General features: G+C 37.7%; 3 protein-coding genes and 1 pseudogene across 5 annotated transcripts; all 4 read right to left on the bottom strand.

The window, feature by feature from the left end:
* Nucleotides 1-1,068: 1,068 nt before the first annotated feature.
* On the bottom strand, nucleotides 1,069-1,714 carry LOC111780691 (transcription factor PRE3-like). The gene is made up of 2 exons (XM_023661162.2): nucleotides 1,473-1,714; nucleotides 1,069-1,393 (listed from the first exon to the last, which is right to left on the bottom strand). The coding sequence occupies exons 1-2, from the start codon at nucleotides 1,596-1,598 to the stop codon at nucleotides 1,244-1,246; spliced, it is 276 nt and encodes a 91-aa protein (XP_023516930.2). The 5' UTR covers nucleotides 1,599-1,714; the 3' UTR covers nucleotides 1,069-1,243.
* Nucleotides 1,715-4,165: 2,451 nt separating this feature from the next.
* Nucleotides 4,166-7,618, bottom strand: LOC111780048 (HVA22-like protein a). 2 transcript variants are annotated; one of them, XM_023660309.2, is made up of 5 exons: nucleotides 7,346-7,611; nucleotides 6,100-6,126; nucleotides 5,870-5,992; nucleotides 4,594-4,837; nucleotides 4,166-4,430 (listed from the first exon to the last, which is right to left on the bottom strand). In XM_023660309.2, exons 1-5 carry the CDS (start codon nucleotides 7,405-7,407, stop codon nucleotides 4,341-4,343), a joined length of 546 nt encoding a protein of 181 aa, XP_023516077.2. In that variant the 5' UTR covers nucleotides 7,408-7,611; the 3' UTR covers nucleotides 4,166-4,340. The 2 variants fall into 2 exon arrangements, with proteins under 2 accessions (XP_023516077.2, XP_086975760.1); XM_087119634.1 differs by lacking the exon at nucleotides 6,100-6,126 and having other exon boundaries at nucleotides 7,346-7,618.
* Nucleotides 7,619-7,785: 167 nt separating this feature from the next.
* Nucleotides 7,786-10,362, bottom strand: LOC111780047 (transcription factor bHLH47). Of its 2 annotated transcripts, none has more exons than XM_087119633.1 (5): nucleotides 10,049-10,362; nucleotides 9,636-9,719; nucleotides 9,298-9,428; nucleotides 9,026-9,153; nucleotides 7,786-8,938 (listed from the first exon to the last, which is right to left on the bottom strand). In XM_087119633.1, the coding sequence occupies exons 2-5, from the start codon at nucleotides 9,701-9,703 to the stop codon at nucleotides 8,471-8,473; spliced, it is 795 nt and encodes a 264-aa protein (XP_086975759.1). In that variant the 5' UTR covers nucleotides 9,704-9,719; nucleotides 10,049-10,362; the 3' UTR covers nucleotides 7,786-8,470. The 2 variants fall into 2 exon arrangements, with proteins under 2 accessions (XP_086975759.1, XP_023516075.2); XM_023660307.2 differs by having other exon boundaries at nucleotides 9,298-9,416; nucleotides 10,049-10,359.
* Nucleotides 10,363-11,686: 1,324 nt separating this feature from the next.
* On the bottom strand, nucleotides 11,687-14,077 carry LOC111780046 (transcription factor TCP15 pseudogene; annotated as a pseudogene).
* Between the last annotated feature and the right edge of the window lie 1,718 nt (nucleotides 14,078-15,795).

The raw sequence follows: 15,795 nt of genomic DNA, 5'->3' as shown, positions 1-15,795 counted from the left end.
AAACGTTTTCTCAAAAATACCCTTCATTTTCAAAGTAATTGCAAAACTGACCCACCTCTTCAACTTTGTAAAGCATGTGTTTAGATATGTGAATTTTCTTTTTACCCTCCGGTAAAAATTATTTCAAATGCCCAAACAAATGTCTTTCAACTTGTTTGATGATAAATTTATTGTTTTTTTTTTTTTTTTTTTTTACTATTACATAGGATTATGAATTATAGACTCACGATGATACAATGGTGTCTATTTTGAGCATAAAATCAACGTCTCATACCAACGAAGATATATCCGTTACTTATAAACTTTTGAACGCCAACGACGAAAACACTCTGCTAGGCCGACACTGATACTGAGAGACGAAAGCTAGGGGAGCAAATGGGATTAGATACCCTAGTAGTCCTAGCCGTAAACGATGGATACTAGGCGCTGTGCGTATGGACCCGTACAGTGCTGTAGCTAACGCGTTAAGTATCCCGCCTGGAGAGTACCTTCGCAAGAATGAAACTCAAAAGAAATGACGGGGCGGTGGAGCATGTGGTTTAATTCGATGCAAAGCGGAGAACCTTACCAAGGCTTGACATGCCGCGAATCCTCTTGAAAGAGAGGGTGCCTTCGGGAATGCGGACACAGGTGGTGCATGGCTGTCGTCAGCTCGTGCCGTAAGGTGTTGAGTTAAGTCCCGCAACGAGCGCAACCCTCGTGTTTAGTTGCCAACCGTTGAGGTTGGAACCCTATTCCCTTGATTAGCCTGTGTAAGACTACTCCCAACATTTCTCGATAGGTAGTTTTCTTCATTATTTGAGAATATATCAAGTTGCAATTTACATAAACAAGTGGATGAAATAGTTCGTTGTTCGACAATTGTAGACGATAATCATAGTACACATCTGTAGTGATGGATCGTGATGATCTCACCGTGTAATCATAGTATCATACACCATACAGTGTAATGATAAACACGTTCAGACGTTCCATTATGTTTTACAAACTTATAGATAACTAAAACTCCTCGTTAAATGTTATCGGAATTACTTTATTATTTATAAAAATAAAGTAAAAAAGAGAGAATAAATTTTTATTGATGAATAATAATAAAGGCGTGATTGAGAAGAGCTTAATGAGTATGTCTTTGAAAGAGCATTGAAAACAGCAACTACGTCGAAAACCAGACATAGCAAAAACCTCAAAACTAATAAGCTACTTTCATGTGTTCTTGTCTTGTCATATGAAAATATCATTGTCTCTATTGCATCAGTAAGTTTCTAATGATGGCAGCTTGAGCAGTATCGGACGACGCCAACAACTCCGATAGTCTCTCGCTTAGATCGTCCACTTCTCGGTGTAAGTTCTTTATGTAGTTACACGTCTCTTGCAATATTTTTGCTGCCGAAACCTATCGATTTAAAATGGTATCAGAATAGAATGGAGTATGAAGAAGACGAGAGATTAGAGAAGCTTTATTTTTGTGTCACCTTATCGGATTGCGAGTGGCGAATCTCGGGAAGAAGTTGCTGCAACTTGGAAACGAGATCGTTAATTTGGTCATCGGTGATCCTTGAACCGCCTGATTGCCTAGATCTGGATCTTCTGCTTGACATCTTGTGTATATATATGTGATGAACTGAAGAACACTAAAAAAGAACTAAAAAAGATGAGACCAAAGTGTGTAGATCACTCAACTAGAGGTAGTAATGAAATGGGGTTTGTTTTGAAGACTGCAAAAAACAAATTGCATGGGAAAAACCACACCCCTCACCTCTTTTTAAATGCCCTTTTCCACACTGATTACACACAGAATCAACTCACCTTTTTTTTGTTTTCTCTTTTTTTTTTTTTTTTTTTTTTTATATTATATACTTTTAAATTCAAACGAAAAAATTGGATCTAAAATGATATCACGATTTTTAAATTTTTATTACATTCAGAACGATTTTCCATCCACGATAAATGGGCAGGAAACAGAATGAGCTAAGACCGTTTTTAGGGTTTGTGAACTATTACCAAAGATTCATTGTAAGTTACTCGAACAGGGTTGTTCAACTACAAAATCTCCTAAACTAAAGAACGTACGGACCGATCACTAGTCGGAAAAGTGTCAAAGAGCTTTTGAGGAGAACAAGCAATCAATGATTGATGACTACGTATTGCAGTTGCCCGATTGAAGTCAGACTATGTCATAGGCAGTGTGCTAATACAATAAGGTAACCTAAGAGCATATGAGAGTCAACATGTTAAGGGTATGTATGAAATTCTTTACTACCATATATGTTGGTTTCCTATTCCCGAACTCGCACACAAATACCATATTCGAGACATAGGAAGCAAAATTTTAAAATAAATTAAAGTTTTTTAAATAGGAAAAAATTCCACAAGAATTGAATTAGGGTATTTTATAGGTAATTTTTGATTGGTGTAATGCAATTAATTTTAATAAATGTGAAACTTGAACATAGATATTGGAAGAAATAATATATAGTATTTTGGAAAATAATAATAATAATAATAATATTATATTAAAGTGGGTAGTGTTGGATGTATGCGAGTGAATTGATAATTAATTAGTTGACCAGTCAACTATAAAGTAATAAAATGTAATATTATATATTTAATAGAAAGAGATATAGTAGCATCTACATCTTATCACATTAAATATCTCATAAATCTTATTTTCAGATTTTAGAGTTAAAATAAAATAAATAAATAAAAATAAAAGGAAGAAATAGAATAGAAGTGGCTCAGCAAGCATCCCGGGGCACATGAATTGGATGCAAATGGACAGCCAAGAGTGTGTCAGGATTTAGGGTTTAATTTAATTTAATTTAATTTAATTTAATTTAATAAGCTTTATTAATTATGTTACTTACTCTCAAAACATTATATTATATTTGTCCTGTCTCTCAAAATTATTTTGGACTCATAGGAATATACCTTATTTAAAATTTCAAATTATTAATAAATATAATTCATTAATATGAATAAAATAACATTATCTTTTTTTTTTTTAATTAAAATTCTCGGTGAAACAAAAAGTATACTCGAAAAGACCACCGAAAAAAGAATGATATATAATATAGTTTATACCATATAATATAATTTGAAGTAGAGTATATAAATATGTATATATGTATGTATAGTGAGGTAATTAGAGATTAATATAAATAAAAAGATGGGTTATTAATTGGGGATTTTGAGACAGGATTTGTGTGATTAAAAATTAATGTTTTTAAGTGGGCGGTGGAAAGGGAGGCTTAGAAAGAAGAGAGAGTTGCACGTGGGAACACAGTTAAATAAATAAATAAATAAATAAATAAATAAATAAATTAATTAATTAAAAGGAAGGGCATCTTTTTTTGTGTCTTGAACCTATAAAACAAATCATTTTTCGTGTTTCTTTGCAAATACGTGCAAATGGGTTGGGATAAAAACCCACTAACCTAGAGAGGTAACGTTTCATTTTTTCTCTTCTTTTTTTTTTTTAACTTTTATTAAAATAGCATTATAATTGTTATATTCTTTTTAGATGTCGAAATATTTCTTATAAGAGCGTACAAATTTATCTAATAAATGTGTTTTAAAGTTAGAGGTTGATAGAGAACTAAATCAAATAATATTTGTTGACGGTAGCTTTCTGCTGTGCTGCTGTGCTTTTTTTTATATGTATCTTTAATAAATTTTAACTTTTATGTAAGTAAAAAAAAAAAAATGTAAATATTAAAGATTTATAAATGAAATGCCAAAAAAAAGCTATTTTTTTCTTTAAAAATAACATGAACTAAAATGAAACCCACTCCAACGTTTTATAGTTAGAGTTATTTAGATAGAACAAATTTAATGTAAGATCTCACGTCGATTGGAGAGTAGAATGAGTGCCAGTAAGGACGCTAGATCTCGAAGGGGTGGATTGTGAGATCTCATATCAATTGGGGAAGAGAATGAAGCACTCTCTACCAGGATAAAGAAACCTCTCTCTAACAAACACGTTTTAAAAGCTTTAAGAGAAGCTAGGAAGGAAAAATTTGAAGAGAACAATATCTGTTAGAAGTAGACTTAGACTCTTATAATTAATACTGAAACAATTGTAGTGATCTAAAAAGATACTCAACCCAAGCGAATGAACACTCTTTAAGTTAAATGTGAGGAGCAGAACAAAAAAGGACATCAAAGCTCAAAAAGTCATACTAATATAAACCATCCAGTTAGAAATTTATATCTTTCAGTGTTTCATATGAACAATACAAAGCATTTTACCACAAGCATATAAACAAACTCTATCACACAGCCTCAACTGATGGCAGCAAAAACATTATCCTCTTCGGCCCCCCTCCAACACTTGATATAGACTAGTGCCAGTACTCGTGGTTCTGGTCATGGTCATGGTTGAGGTCCTCAGAATAGCTCATGTAACGATTACTTGTCCGAGCCTTATCAGCCTACAGAAACAAAATGAAAAGAAATTCGTATCTATCAGCAAGTCAGTTAAACTAATTGATGGGTTGCTTGCGTACGCCTGCATTGATTCATTCATACAATCACTAATTCATAATTTGAGCAACCATTTGAGAGCTGAGTCTGAGTCATGAGAGTGTATTATACCCTGTTGATGATATTTTGGAGGTCTTCAGTACCATTTTCGGCGATGTACTTCTCGGCAGCAGTTAGGATGTCGTCGGGCTTGCTGAAGAAGTCCTTCATCTTTGGAACATACCAAATGTTAACTGTCTGTTTGTTGATGAATAGAGGCCTCACGAAATGATCGTACACATATGCAGCACCACTAAAGTATGGAATGACCAACCAGCAGGACAAAATTAACTTTGCATATGGCCAGATAGGGATCCTATTGTAAAGATTTAAGGGGGGGAAGGAAATTCATCAGAGGCCTTCTTGAGAGTCATCAGCCAAAACTAAAACAAGTAAAAGACCATAACAAGTAGAGCCAGATAATCTTCAAAATGGACTTAAATAAAAGCATTCAGAGCATGCCCAAGATAACAAAACAAACTAGCTTCAAATTTAGATGCACCAAATAATAATAAATATGAATACCAGCATTTCAAAAGTACACCAAAAAAGAACCAATATATGTCTGGTTCAGAAAGAAAATTATCATAACCATATGTGTAATAGCCAAGCCTTCCACTAGCAAATATTGTCCTCTTTGGATTTTCCATTAAGGTTTTAAAATGCGTCTACGAGGGAGAGATTTTCACATCCTTATAAGAAATGCTTTATCTCTCTCCAACTGATGTGGGATCTCACAATCCACCCCCTTGGGGGCCCAACGTCCTCAACAACACACTGCCCGGCACCTGCCTCTGATACCATTTGTAACAACCCAAGTCCACCACCAGCAGATATTGTCCTCTTTGAGCTTTCCCTTTCGGGATTTCCCTCAAGGTTTTAAAGCGCATTTACTAAGAAGAGGTTTCCACACCCTTCTAAGGAATGTTTTGTTCCCTTCCAACCAATGTGGGATCTCACAATCCACCCCCCTTGGGGGCCCAACGTCCTCGTCCGCACACCGCCCGGTGCCCGTCTCTAATACCATTTGTAACAGTCCAAACCCACCACTAGCAAACATTGTCCTCTTTGGGCTTTTCCTTTCGGATTTCCCCTCAAGGTTTTAAAACACCTCTATTAGGGAGAGGTTTCCACACCCTTATAAGGAATGTTTTCCCCTCTCCAACCAACATGGGATGATTTGAAATTTCAATTTATGACCTCTAACAAATTAGCTAACATGAGTATAATGAGAAAAAATAACTCACATATATACTTGAGAATGCTTTTATTTTCACAAATTGAAAACCACAGAACGACATGATAAAACAAGCAATATGTGATTTCTAAACTAAAGAAGCAAATTTACCATTCAAGAACCTTTGTAAATGTAAGCTCAAAGAGGGTGAGCATAGAATACAGAATCCAGTAAGTAAGCCATTGCTGATCGTCCACATGAGACTTTGTTTCAATGGCTCTAACTGATGCATATCTGCCAATTACCAAAAATCAGAGCAACAATTTTGTGATTACAACTAAGTCCAAAGGCTTCATTGATGAAAAGGATAGAAAGTTAAACAAAGAAGCAGAACCACTTACAGAGGATAAACAAGACTCACCAGAGGCCTGCAAATGAAACCCAGGAATGAAGTTGAGAATTTTCCGGTTTAATCAGAAAATAGTTTAAATTGAGTGGGAAAGAAAATAGCTGAGGTATGCATATGGAAAGCCTCCTGTTTCTTTGGCTGGTTGTCTGAGGTTAAAATGAATGTCGACGGGACAAACGGTTAATAGATCCAATGCTTGTTTGGTTACCAAAGGGGATTAACAAACTCCAGGTGTGAATTAATTTTACATAATTAGTCCTGTTGTGAAGCCTCTACGACGAGAGTCTTGTTTACTTTTGAATAATAAGCTTGATTGTTTATATGAAACAAAACAACCAGCTGGTTTCATAGTCCCTTGACAGGACACATGTGTTATGAGTAAGCTACACAAGGCCATTGTCAAGGTCATAACTAAAACCTAGTTTGATTGCTTTAGGATCTCACAAGCTATGTTTCAAGGTACCATTTCAGAACTCAGAAGACTAATGCTCTAAAAAGTATTGGATCAGTGAGCTACATTCCTGGTCTTGAGCTACACTGCAGTGATGAATGTTCTTTATCTTTCTCAGACCAAATATACTCAAGATCCATAAGCAAAAACTGAAAGACAACAGCAAAACCATGTCTTATACCAACGGGGCTAGACGGAGAGTTCCTTTCAAAGATTCTTCACTATTACATGGTAGGTTTAGTGGGCTACAGCCTACAATATCTAACAACAAGGCCTCAGATCTAAAGTGAAGAAGCTAAGTCAGTTTTCAGTGCCCCAACTGCTACTCATTGGCAGGATTGTAAAAGATTGCTTAGGTAATTGCAAGAAACTGCACACTTTACTTTAGGTTTTAGTGCAGCATCTCAACTGCATCGTGCAGACTTCAGATATTGACCGAGTTAGCAGAGTTGATATCAACTTTCTAGTAGTGGCTACAGTATATTTTAGGACCCATCCTCCTAACCTGGAGCCCTGGCAAGCACAAATTGGCGGCACAACCCAGAATAGTATCACAATACTTGGGAATCTTTCTTCAGAGAACACGGGTACTCTTATGATACCATTGGGGCAGCTCTCTTTTCACAAAATCCGCCATTTCGTTTTGAAAACAGGTAGAACATTTGTCTATTCCTCAGAAGTTTTCTTGTCTGCCAGGGCAAGGTCAACCCTCTAAGAAAAAATGATCCCTTACATGGAGTAATCAGAACCCAGAGAGGCAAAATAAAGAACGAGGAGAGAAACATACCCCGCAAGAACATCGAAGTTTTTTAGGAAGACCTTGAAAAAACTGGCCGCTCCAGATCCCATTTCGGAAAATTTACCAGCTACCGTCGAATGATTGTGGACCAGTACCCTAATCGATTTCTCGTAAAGCTCTCGCGTTCAGTCCACTTCGTTAATCCTGAGAGAGAGAGAGATAGAGAGTGTCTGGGAAGACTGCGCCTAATCATTAGACGAGTGCTGGAAGTGAAGTGATCAAAAGAAATTAGCGGATAAACCAATGGGAGGTTTGGTATAACTCTCACCATCTAATCTATCCGTTTACTTTATGCACAACGTGTAGTGTTACAAACTTAATACGAAAGAATGTTAGCTTTAACTTGAAGTTATCATACAAATAGATATACTAATTACCTTCTAAGGTTTAATCTCTTATCCACGGTAGAACTATATAAAATATTACAATTCAATAAACATTTGGTGGTGGCAATGATCATACGAATGTTCAAAAAACATACTTGAATGTTATTATTACAAAGTTTGATACAACCACTTTACAGATGAAATAACTTCAAAAAACATGACTGAATCTCGATATTTGAATACTTGAGAAGCTAAGAACTGTTCTTCGTTTGGTCCTTTGGGAGCGGTGAAAGCAAAGGGTCCATCGAGTAAAAGTTTCCACATAGTGACAAGGGAGGTAAAGTAAGCCTTCTCGAACTCACAATATTGCCTTTTTTTGTCTCAGATTCCCAAAAAGCTTGTGGTTTAAGCTTGACTGGGAAAATTCCAAGAGCTCCGAACAAAGTGAAACTGGTGGTCAGCCTCGTATTCCCCGAGATAACGTAAGATCTCAGCAATTTTGTTCACATCATCCCAATATCTTCTTTTATTTCATAACTTACCAGCTTTGGTACAGATAACTTGTTTCAGGGTCAAAAACTAAAGATTCTAAAGTATGCCATTCGATCTAAGGATGTGGGAGAAAGCCAGAAACCAGACCATGTTTCGAACGTTGCTCGAATCTAACATCCTACTAATAGACAGTTCCTAAAACACAGGTGAATCCATTGGTCACTCTAAACTTATACCAAAAATCATCTACTGAGGGCACCTGAGTTATAGACACACAAGAGGTCACTACAAAAAATCAGCTCTCACTTCTGTCAGAACCTCTTTCTCCCATATCTGCAATGCTCTTGCAACCAATGCCTAAAACCTCTTTACCTGCTTCGTTTGTTTGTGACAATTTGAGAAGTCCAGCAGGCCACGAGTCGGCTGGCGTTGGATATCTGGGATGTGGTTTGCTTACATGTGAGGTAGGCATTGTTGGGGCATGAGCTGCATCCGTTGCTGGATAAGATGGGAGATCTGGCTGCACGGGGACGATAAAAACGGCATGTGTTTGCTGTAATGTGGGTTCCATAACAGGCAATCCAAGGCATTCCCCTGAGAAATTTGATATTGTTGTTTCTCGTTCCAGAAATTCTGCAGGTGGGGGAATATTTAAGTCTGGTTTAGAACGTACAGCTCTTGATTGTAACTCACTTTGCAGTTTCTCAATCTGAGATGCTAAATCAGACGTCTCTTCTCGCAGCTCATTCTTCTCAATGTTGACCTGTGCAATAATTCATGCAATTTATCATCATGTAGGTAAAGAAACCAAGCCAACTAGTTAGATATGAGTTCCTTTTAAGAGCCTTACATATCGGGATTCAGATAATAACGATGTCTGCTCCTTTCTGAGGCACTCAATCTGAGCAAACAAGTCTTTGAGCAGTCGACTTGCTTCGCATAATATAGCTGCCTTTCCATTGTTCGGTTCTGTCAGCTCTGCAGATCATCATTCCAAGCATGAGAAAAGCTGACAATGTGTCACAATAGGAGTACACCTTAAAAAGACATTTGCCCCAAAGGGTAAAAACTAAACGAATCAGTGAAGCAATATCATCATAAATTGACAGAAACAGAGATTACCAAGTGCATTTGCGAGGTCAAGGAAGAGATCATTTAAATGCTCGCGCTTCAACTTCTCCCTCTCAGCCTTGTGAATTTTCTTAGGAACTTTCACCTTATTTTTCTTACCAGGACAATTCCTGCATAAAGAGCTTATTCAAAGTTTAACCTCAATGCTGCTAAATGATTTAGTTTGAAACCTTATTGCAAAATGAACTCCATCTTTTTGTTCTATATAGCCATAATCAACTACTAATTCGCTGCTTTAAACGATTGATACAACAATAGAAGCAGTATAATTTGAAACATTAAGAACATTGACAATGTAAATATTCCAATCAAGAATCATCAGGAGTTACCTAGATATCGAAGGCACAACTGTACCATCAGTTTCGACAACCAGCTGTGAAGGAACTTCAGAAACCATGATCTTCTACAGACTTCTGCAATTATAATACTCGCCGTGAATATATCTCAACAATCGAAGCAAACAGCTTAAAGCCAGAAACACGTTCCAATTTCCAGATGAACAATGTTAAACTTAAGGCCTGATCAAACAAATCCTTTTCGACATAAAAGATCACATGAATGGACATGGAAAATCCACATTCGACATAAAAGATCACATGAATGGACATGGAAAATCCACATTCGACATAAAAGAAGAGGCAAATCAACAAGAAAATTATAGAAAAAAAAAATCATACGCAATAAGAGAGGTAGGAGGAAGAGAAAAATTCATGAGAATCATTGGATGAACAGGAGACAATACCTAGGAACCAAAGAAGCAGGCGATGTTTGGAACAGGGGAATTGCTAGAGGGAGAGGGAGAAAGGGGAGAAACTGGTAGATTATGAAAGAAAGAAATAGAGGAAAATGGTGGGAAATTAGGGCTGGCACACCCTGATCTCAACTGGGCGTGTGGCGGGGAGGTTTTAGACCATGGAGAGCACGTGGCCGGCGACTTACCGGTAGCATGGTCGACACGCTCCCATTTTGTCGCTTCCTCTCCATCTCAATTTTCATGCACCTCTGCTTGCTTGCCTGGCCTATGACTTGGCCTTCTTCCATGCTTCATTCACACCTCACCTACTTCATTTAACCTAATCTTTTACTCCAACACATCTAAACATCCCATATTTGAACCCAATAACCAAGCTACACTCATGTTACCATAAATACTAATAAATACTAATGCATCTAATATCAAAATACACCCTAATCAATTGTCCGCTTTAGCTCGTTACATATTATCTTTAAAACATGTCTACTAGGAAAAGGTTTTTACATTCTACGGAATGTTTCATTCCCCTCTTCAACCGATGTGAGACCTCGCAATCCACCCATTTGAGGGTTCGATGTCCTCATCGATAACCTCTTAGTGTTTGACTTTGATACTATCTATTGTCTACCACTAACATATATTGTCCGTTTTAGTTCATTACCTATTGAACGCGTCTATTAGAAAGAGATTTCCACAATTTAAGAAATATTTCACGTCTGTGGGATCTCACATTTTATGTTGTTGAAATTTATAAATATACATGTATGGGTTGACTAAACTATACTCGAAGTATTAAATGTACATGATATTTAAACAAAAGTAGTAAAAAGATATAATTTTGGAGTTGGTATAAATGGTTAAAATAAAAGATGAAACCCAACGTGTGGCGTACACGAGGATAAACAGAAATGCATTAAGGCGCATACAAAAGAAACAATAGAGCGTCCATCGAGGAGCGTGCCACCCACACATGCGCAGCCCAAACGCCCATGAACTCATCTCCCCGTCACGCTTAACGGAGCCTTTTCAAGGTTCTTTATTCTCTTCTGACCAATCCAGCTATGGTTGCCTACGTACAGTGATTCTATACCATTTGTAATCGTTTAAGTTTTATTTTAAAAAACGTCAATTTACACATTTTTATAAAAAATATTTTGTTATGCTCTCAAATCGATGTGACGGAAAAGTAAAGATTCAAGCCATCTTAGATCTTAACTTCGTTCAATCCAAGAGGATGGTGCCTTGAAGAATTATGGGTTATTTTTTTCGTATTGATTTTGGGTTTGGGACCATATGAACACACATATGCATGTGCCTCATATGTTGGATGGAGACCCATCTAATTTATCCTGACAATTCTATTCCAACACTTAATTTAATTTCCGAAATGTTATTGTCACACTCTTCATTACATCACCAAAAATATTTAAGTCCTTGTATCGTCTATTTTGACGAACCCCTCAAATGCCTTCCTCTTTCGACACCTGTCCTAATACAAACAACTTTATTTAATTTATATTTTAAATAACATTCAAATTAGCAATAAATACAGAAAATAATTTTGTATGTAAATATTGGCGGCTTTTTTTCCCCTAAAAGTAGAGAGAGAGAGAGAGAGAGAGAGAGAGGGAAAATCTTATGTTCTGACGCAAAAAACAAGCCGACAAATATTACGTGTAACATAATAATATAATTAATTAATTAATTAAAAAAAATAAAAAAGAACATAATTAGTAGAGAGAGTAAATTAAAAAAATGGTTTTAGGCTGTAGCTCTGCAGATTCCATTTTCTTTTTTGCTTCCCGGCCCTACGGAAACCAGACTCAATCATGTGTAAAAGAAAAGGAGTGGGCCCCACACAGAAATGAACGGTACAGATAAATGATCCGGTGGGACCCATCCAGAAGGTGACTCCAAATTTCCTAATTTCCTAATTTCCACCTCAGCAGCTTCGAATTAAAAAACCAAAATATAAATAAATAAATAAATAAAAAAGAAAAAAAAGAAGAGAGAATGATCCACCTGTTTGTCAGTGACATTGTACATTGGTTAAGGCAAAGAGCAGGCAGTGGGAGCCACCCACCTGAGCCAACACCTGGAACTGATAAGAACAGGGCCCCACATACCCCTTTTTTGCTTACTTATATTAATCTCCATAATTAACATAACCTTAATCCATTTATTCTCACTGTTTCATTCCTAATCTAATTTCTAAATCTCTCATTATCATGCAAATTAATCAAATCTTACAATAAATAACAACAGGAATATTCTCTCTATTTCATTCCTCAAACCCTTCAAAAAAAAAAAACCTCCAATATTTATTAATCACACGAAAAAAAATTAATTTTGCCCAAAAAAAGAAAAAAAAAAAACAAGGAAACAAAGAAACTCGATTTTTTTTTTTTTTTTTTTTTTTTTTTGCTGTTTTTTTATTATTATTATTTTATTTTATTTTTTTTCTCTCAATGGAAAATCAAACCTCACGTGTGTTTCAACACATCAAACGACCACACATGTGGGTGAAGCGCCAATCGACCGTTTCCGTTTCCGTTTCCGTTTCCGTTTCCGTTTATGAGTGGTGGCTGGTTGAATGATGGCGATCATCTCCACCGCCGCCGTGATGTGAGTGCGATCCACTTCCCTGTTGTTCCATGATGCCGGTGGTGGAAACCGAGCGATACGGATTGAGACCAGCGAGTATATTCAAGTGTCCCTCACTGGAACTATGATTCCCTCCGCCGGCGCCGGAACCAAATTGCTGACCTGGCACTAGCGCGACTGGGGCTGGGAAGTTCATGAAATGTAACCCACTAGACATCGTCCCTCTGTACAACCCGCTGTTATTAACCGATGGAAACGTCCATATAGGATCACCCCCCATCACTTGGTTATTTGTATTTGTAAGCATCCAAAAATTCGCCGGAACCTGACCTCCTCCGTGGCTCGCTGGAATCGACCCGGCACTTGATTGTAGCAGATACCCTCCCATTTGATGCTGCGACGACGACGACGACGACAACTCCTGCTCCGTGGACGGTCTTCTCTTCCGCCCTATGCTGATTTCCTCCGCTGCGTCGGAGAGGTCTAATGAAGAGGTAGTGTTGTCTCTGAGTTCAGGTTTGGCTTGGAGTAGAGAGTTACCGATGTTGGTGGACTGGAAATTGAGGAGAGCAGTGGAGGAGGGTTCCGATGAGAGGCCGAATCCCGGGAAGAGCGTTCGGCGTGGTTGATGCAGGGAGAAATTAGGGTTGTAATAGGAAGATGACCGAAGCTGCGAAGGGACAGACATGGTGGAGCCGGAGCTACGTAATGAGATATTAAGGGATGTGAAGTTAGCCGGGATGGTACCAGTTCCGGTAGCGGCAATCACGGCAGGCTCCGCTTGTTGAAGGAGCCATTCGATGGTTTCGCCGTCGGACTTATGTCCCAATTCTCGGGTGAGTTGAAATACCCTAGCTGCACATAGGGCTGGCATTCGGATGCGTCGACCACGACCATCGACTTTCGTATGACGGTCTTTCGTGGAGGTTCTTTTGGCTGGTGGCTTCTTGGAAGAAGGCTCTGCAACGGAGACGATGGCGGTGGCGTTGGTGGTGGTGGTGGGGTCGGGAGAGATGGCGAGAGAAGGGTAAGGAGAAGTGGAGCAAGAGGCAGCGTCGTCGTCTTTTTTCTCGAGCAATTGAAATGGGAAGGTGGGACGGTGGTGGTTGTTGTGGTGGTGGAGGTCATCACCTCCTTCCATGATGGCATGAAGGAGAATGAAGGAGAATGAAGGAAGAGAGGGTGAGTGGTTATGGGTTTGAAGAAAGGAAGAAAGAAGGAAGTGTGAAGGAGGGGGTTAATGAAATGAATGGTGTGTGTGTGTGAATTTGGGGACACATCTAGAGGGAAGAGGAAGAAGATAAGGGCATAATAAGGGAGGGGAAGAAGGCGCAGAAGGGGAAAGTTTTAAGCAACAAAGATGATAATGAGAGGGAATTATATGGAGGGGGAGGTTTAAAAGGCAAACCCTTTTTTTTTCTTTTTTTTCTTTTTTTTTCTTTTTTCTTTTTTTAAATAATTGAAAACCCTTTTATGATGACACGCCAAATTATACAGGGAAGAGATGGAATTAGGAGGCGGAGGAGGGAGGAGGGAGGAGGGAGGAGCTAAGGCCTTTTTATTGTGGTTAGACAGCCCCTTTGGTTCAGACTCCACGTGAGGTGCTTTCTTTTTATCATTCAATCCAGAAGGACAAGTGTGGGCTATGCCCTGGACCCTCCCCTCCCCTCCCCTCCCAACTCAAACAACTAAACTTCCTTCCCCGTTATTTAAAAGGGTGTGAAAATAAACGTGTTTTAAAGAGACAATGTCTGCTAGCAATAGACGGGTTTCAAATGGCAAAAGGGACAAAATCATGGGTTGAGTATTCAGGGGAATTTGGTGTCCCTTGATACAGCAGATCGTGGGTTACCCCCACATCATTTTTTCTTTTCTTTTGTTAGAGTAGGGACTGTGTTAGTGTTAGGGTTTTTTGTTTGTTCAATCACTGCTCAAAAGTGGGGAAGCTGGTGCTGATATCATGAATGAATTAGCAGCTTCTTTTGACCATGAGAAAGTGGTAATATAGAGCTAAATTACAAGTAATTGTGGTTTGATTTGTTTTAACCCACCAGGATTTGAAAAAGCAAGCTGTTTATATTGATTTTTAAAGTGAAAGTATTTGGATGATCTAGCAGCAATCAATGGCCATGAACAACATAAAGTCCTTTTTGCTCTCCACCATCCTCTTTTATTTATTTATTTTTTTTTTTTTATATTTTTCCCCAAAAGAAAGGAGCAAAAGTGTCTCTCATCACTTGCATAGTAAAAATGATAAATACAATCCAATTTGCAGAGAGAAGGAAACAGTACTTTTTTTATAAAAAATAAAAAAAAAAAAAAAATGGTAAAAACACTTGGGGTATGCACCAAATAAATGATCTAGTTTACATGTTACTGAATTGCCAACATTTAAGGACCTTGAATGGGCGCCACAACATGGCTCTCTTTCACACTCCAAATCAGAATCACCCACTTAGCTGTGTGTGTAGTTTGTGCTTTTTAAATTATGAATGGTAATAAATATATAGGTCTCAGAAGGGTTTCATGGATTTGAATTTGGTTTTTTTTTAGGGTTTTATTAGGGTTGGTCTGGTCTGATAAAAACATGGAGTCTATTCAAGCATGTGACTGCATCTAATGGGTGGCAGTGTACTGTGAAATAATTTTCATTTTAAAGAGAGGCAAAAAAAAAAAAAAAAGAAGAAAGAAAGAGGAAATGGGGCCTATTAGGGGAAGAAATGTGGACCAGAAATGAGAGAATGCTGCCCTTTCTGAGACCACATGCGCTTGCCACTTATGTATGGCATTGAAGGAGACAGCTTACCCTCTAATTTGGCTAAGATCTTAGTGATTATCAACCCAGTTTGTAGTACTCATTGCATAACCAAACCACTATCACTCTTCAAATCTTTTGTTGTTTAAATTAATTGGTTCAAACCCATCAAGCTTTGCCTTCTTCTTCAAACTCTCCATTTTCATATTTTCCTGTTTCTAGTCATTGCCACAATCATTCATTTCTGTTTCTCTATATATATAACATCCTTCATCCTTCTTTGTTTCCATGCCTCCTACTTTTTCTCGCTCTCTACTTCAAACTTAGTGAAAACCTTTCTCTCTCTCTTTCTGTTTCTGTAACTGCTCAAGTCTAC

This window comes from Cucurbita pepo, chromosome 18 (genome assembly GCF_057944985.1).
Source record: "Cucurbita pepo subsp. pepo isolate OVF chromosome 18, ASM5794498v1, whole genome shotgun sequence".
NCBI lineage: Eukaryota > Viridiplantae > Streptophyta > Magnoliopsida > Cucurbitales > Cucurbitaceae > Cucurbita > Cucurbita pepo.
Note: the sequence above shows the minus strand (reverse complement) of the source record. Positions and strands in the feature narration are given on the sequence as shown.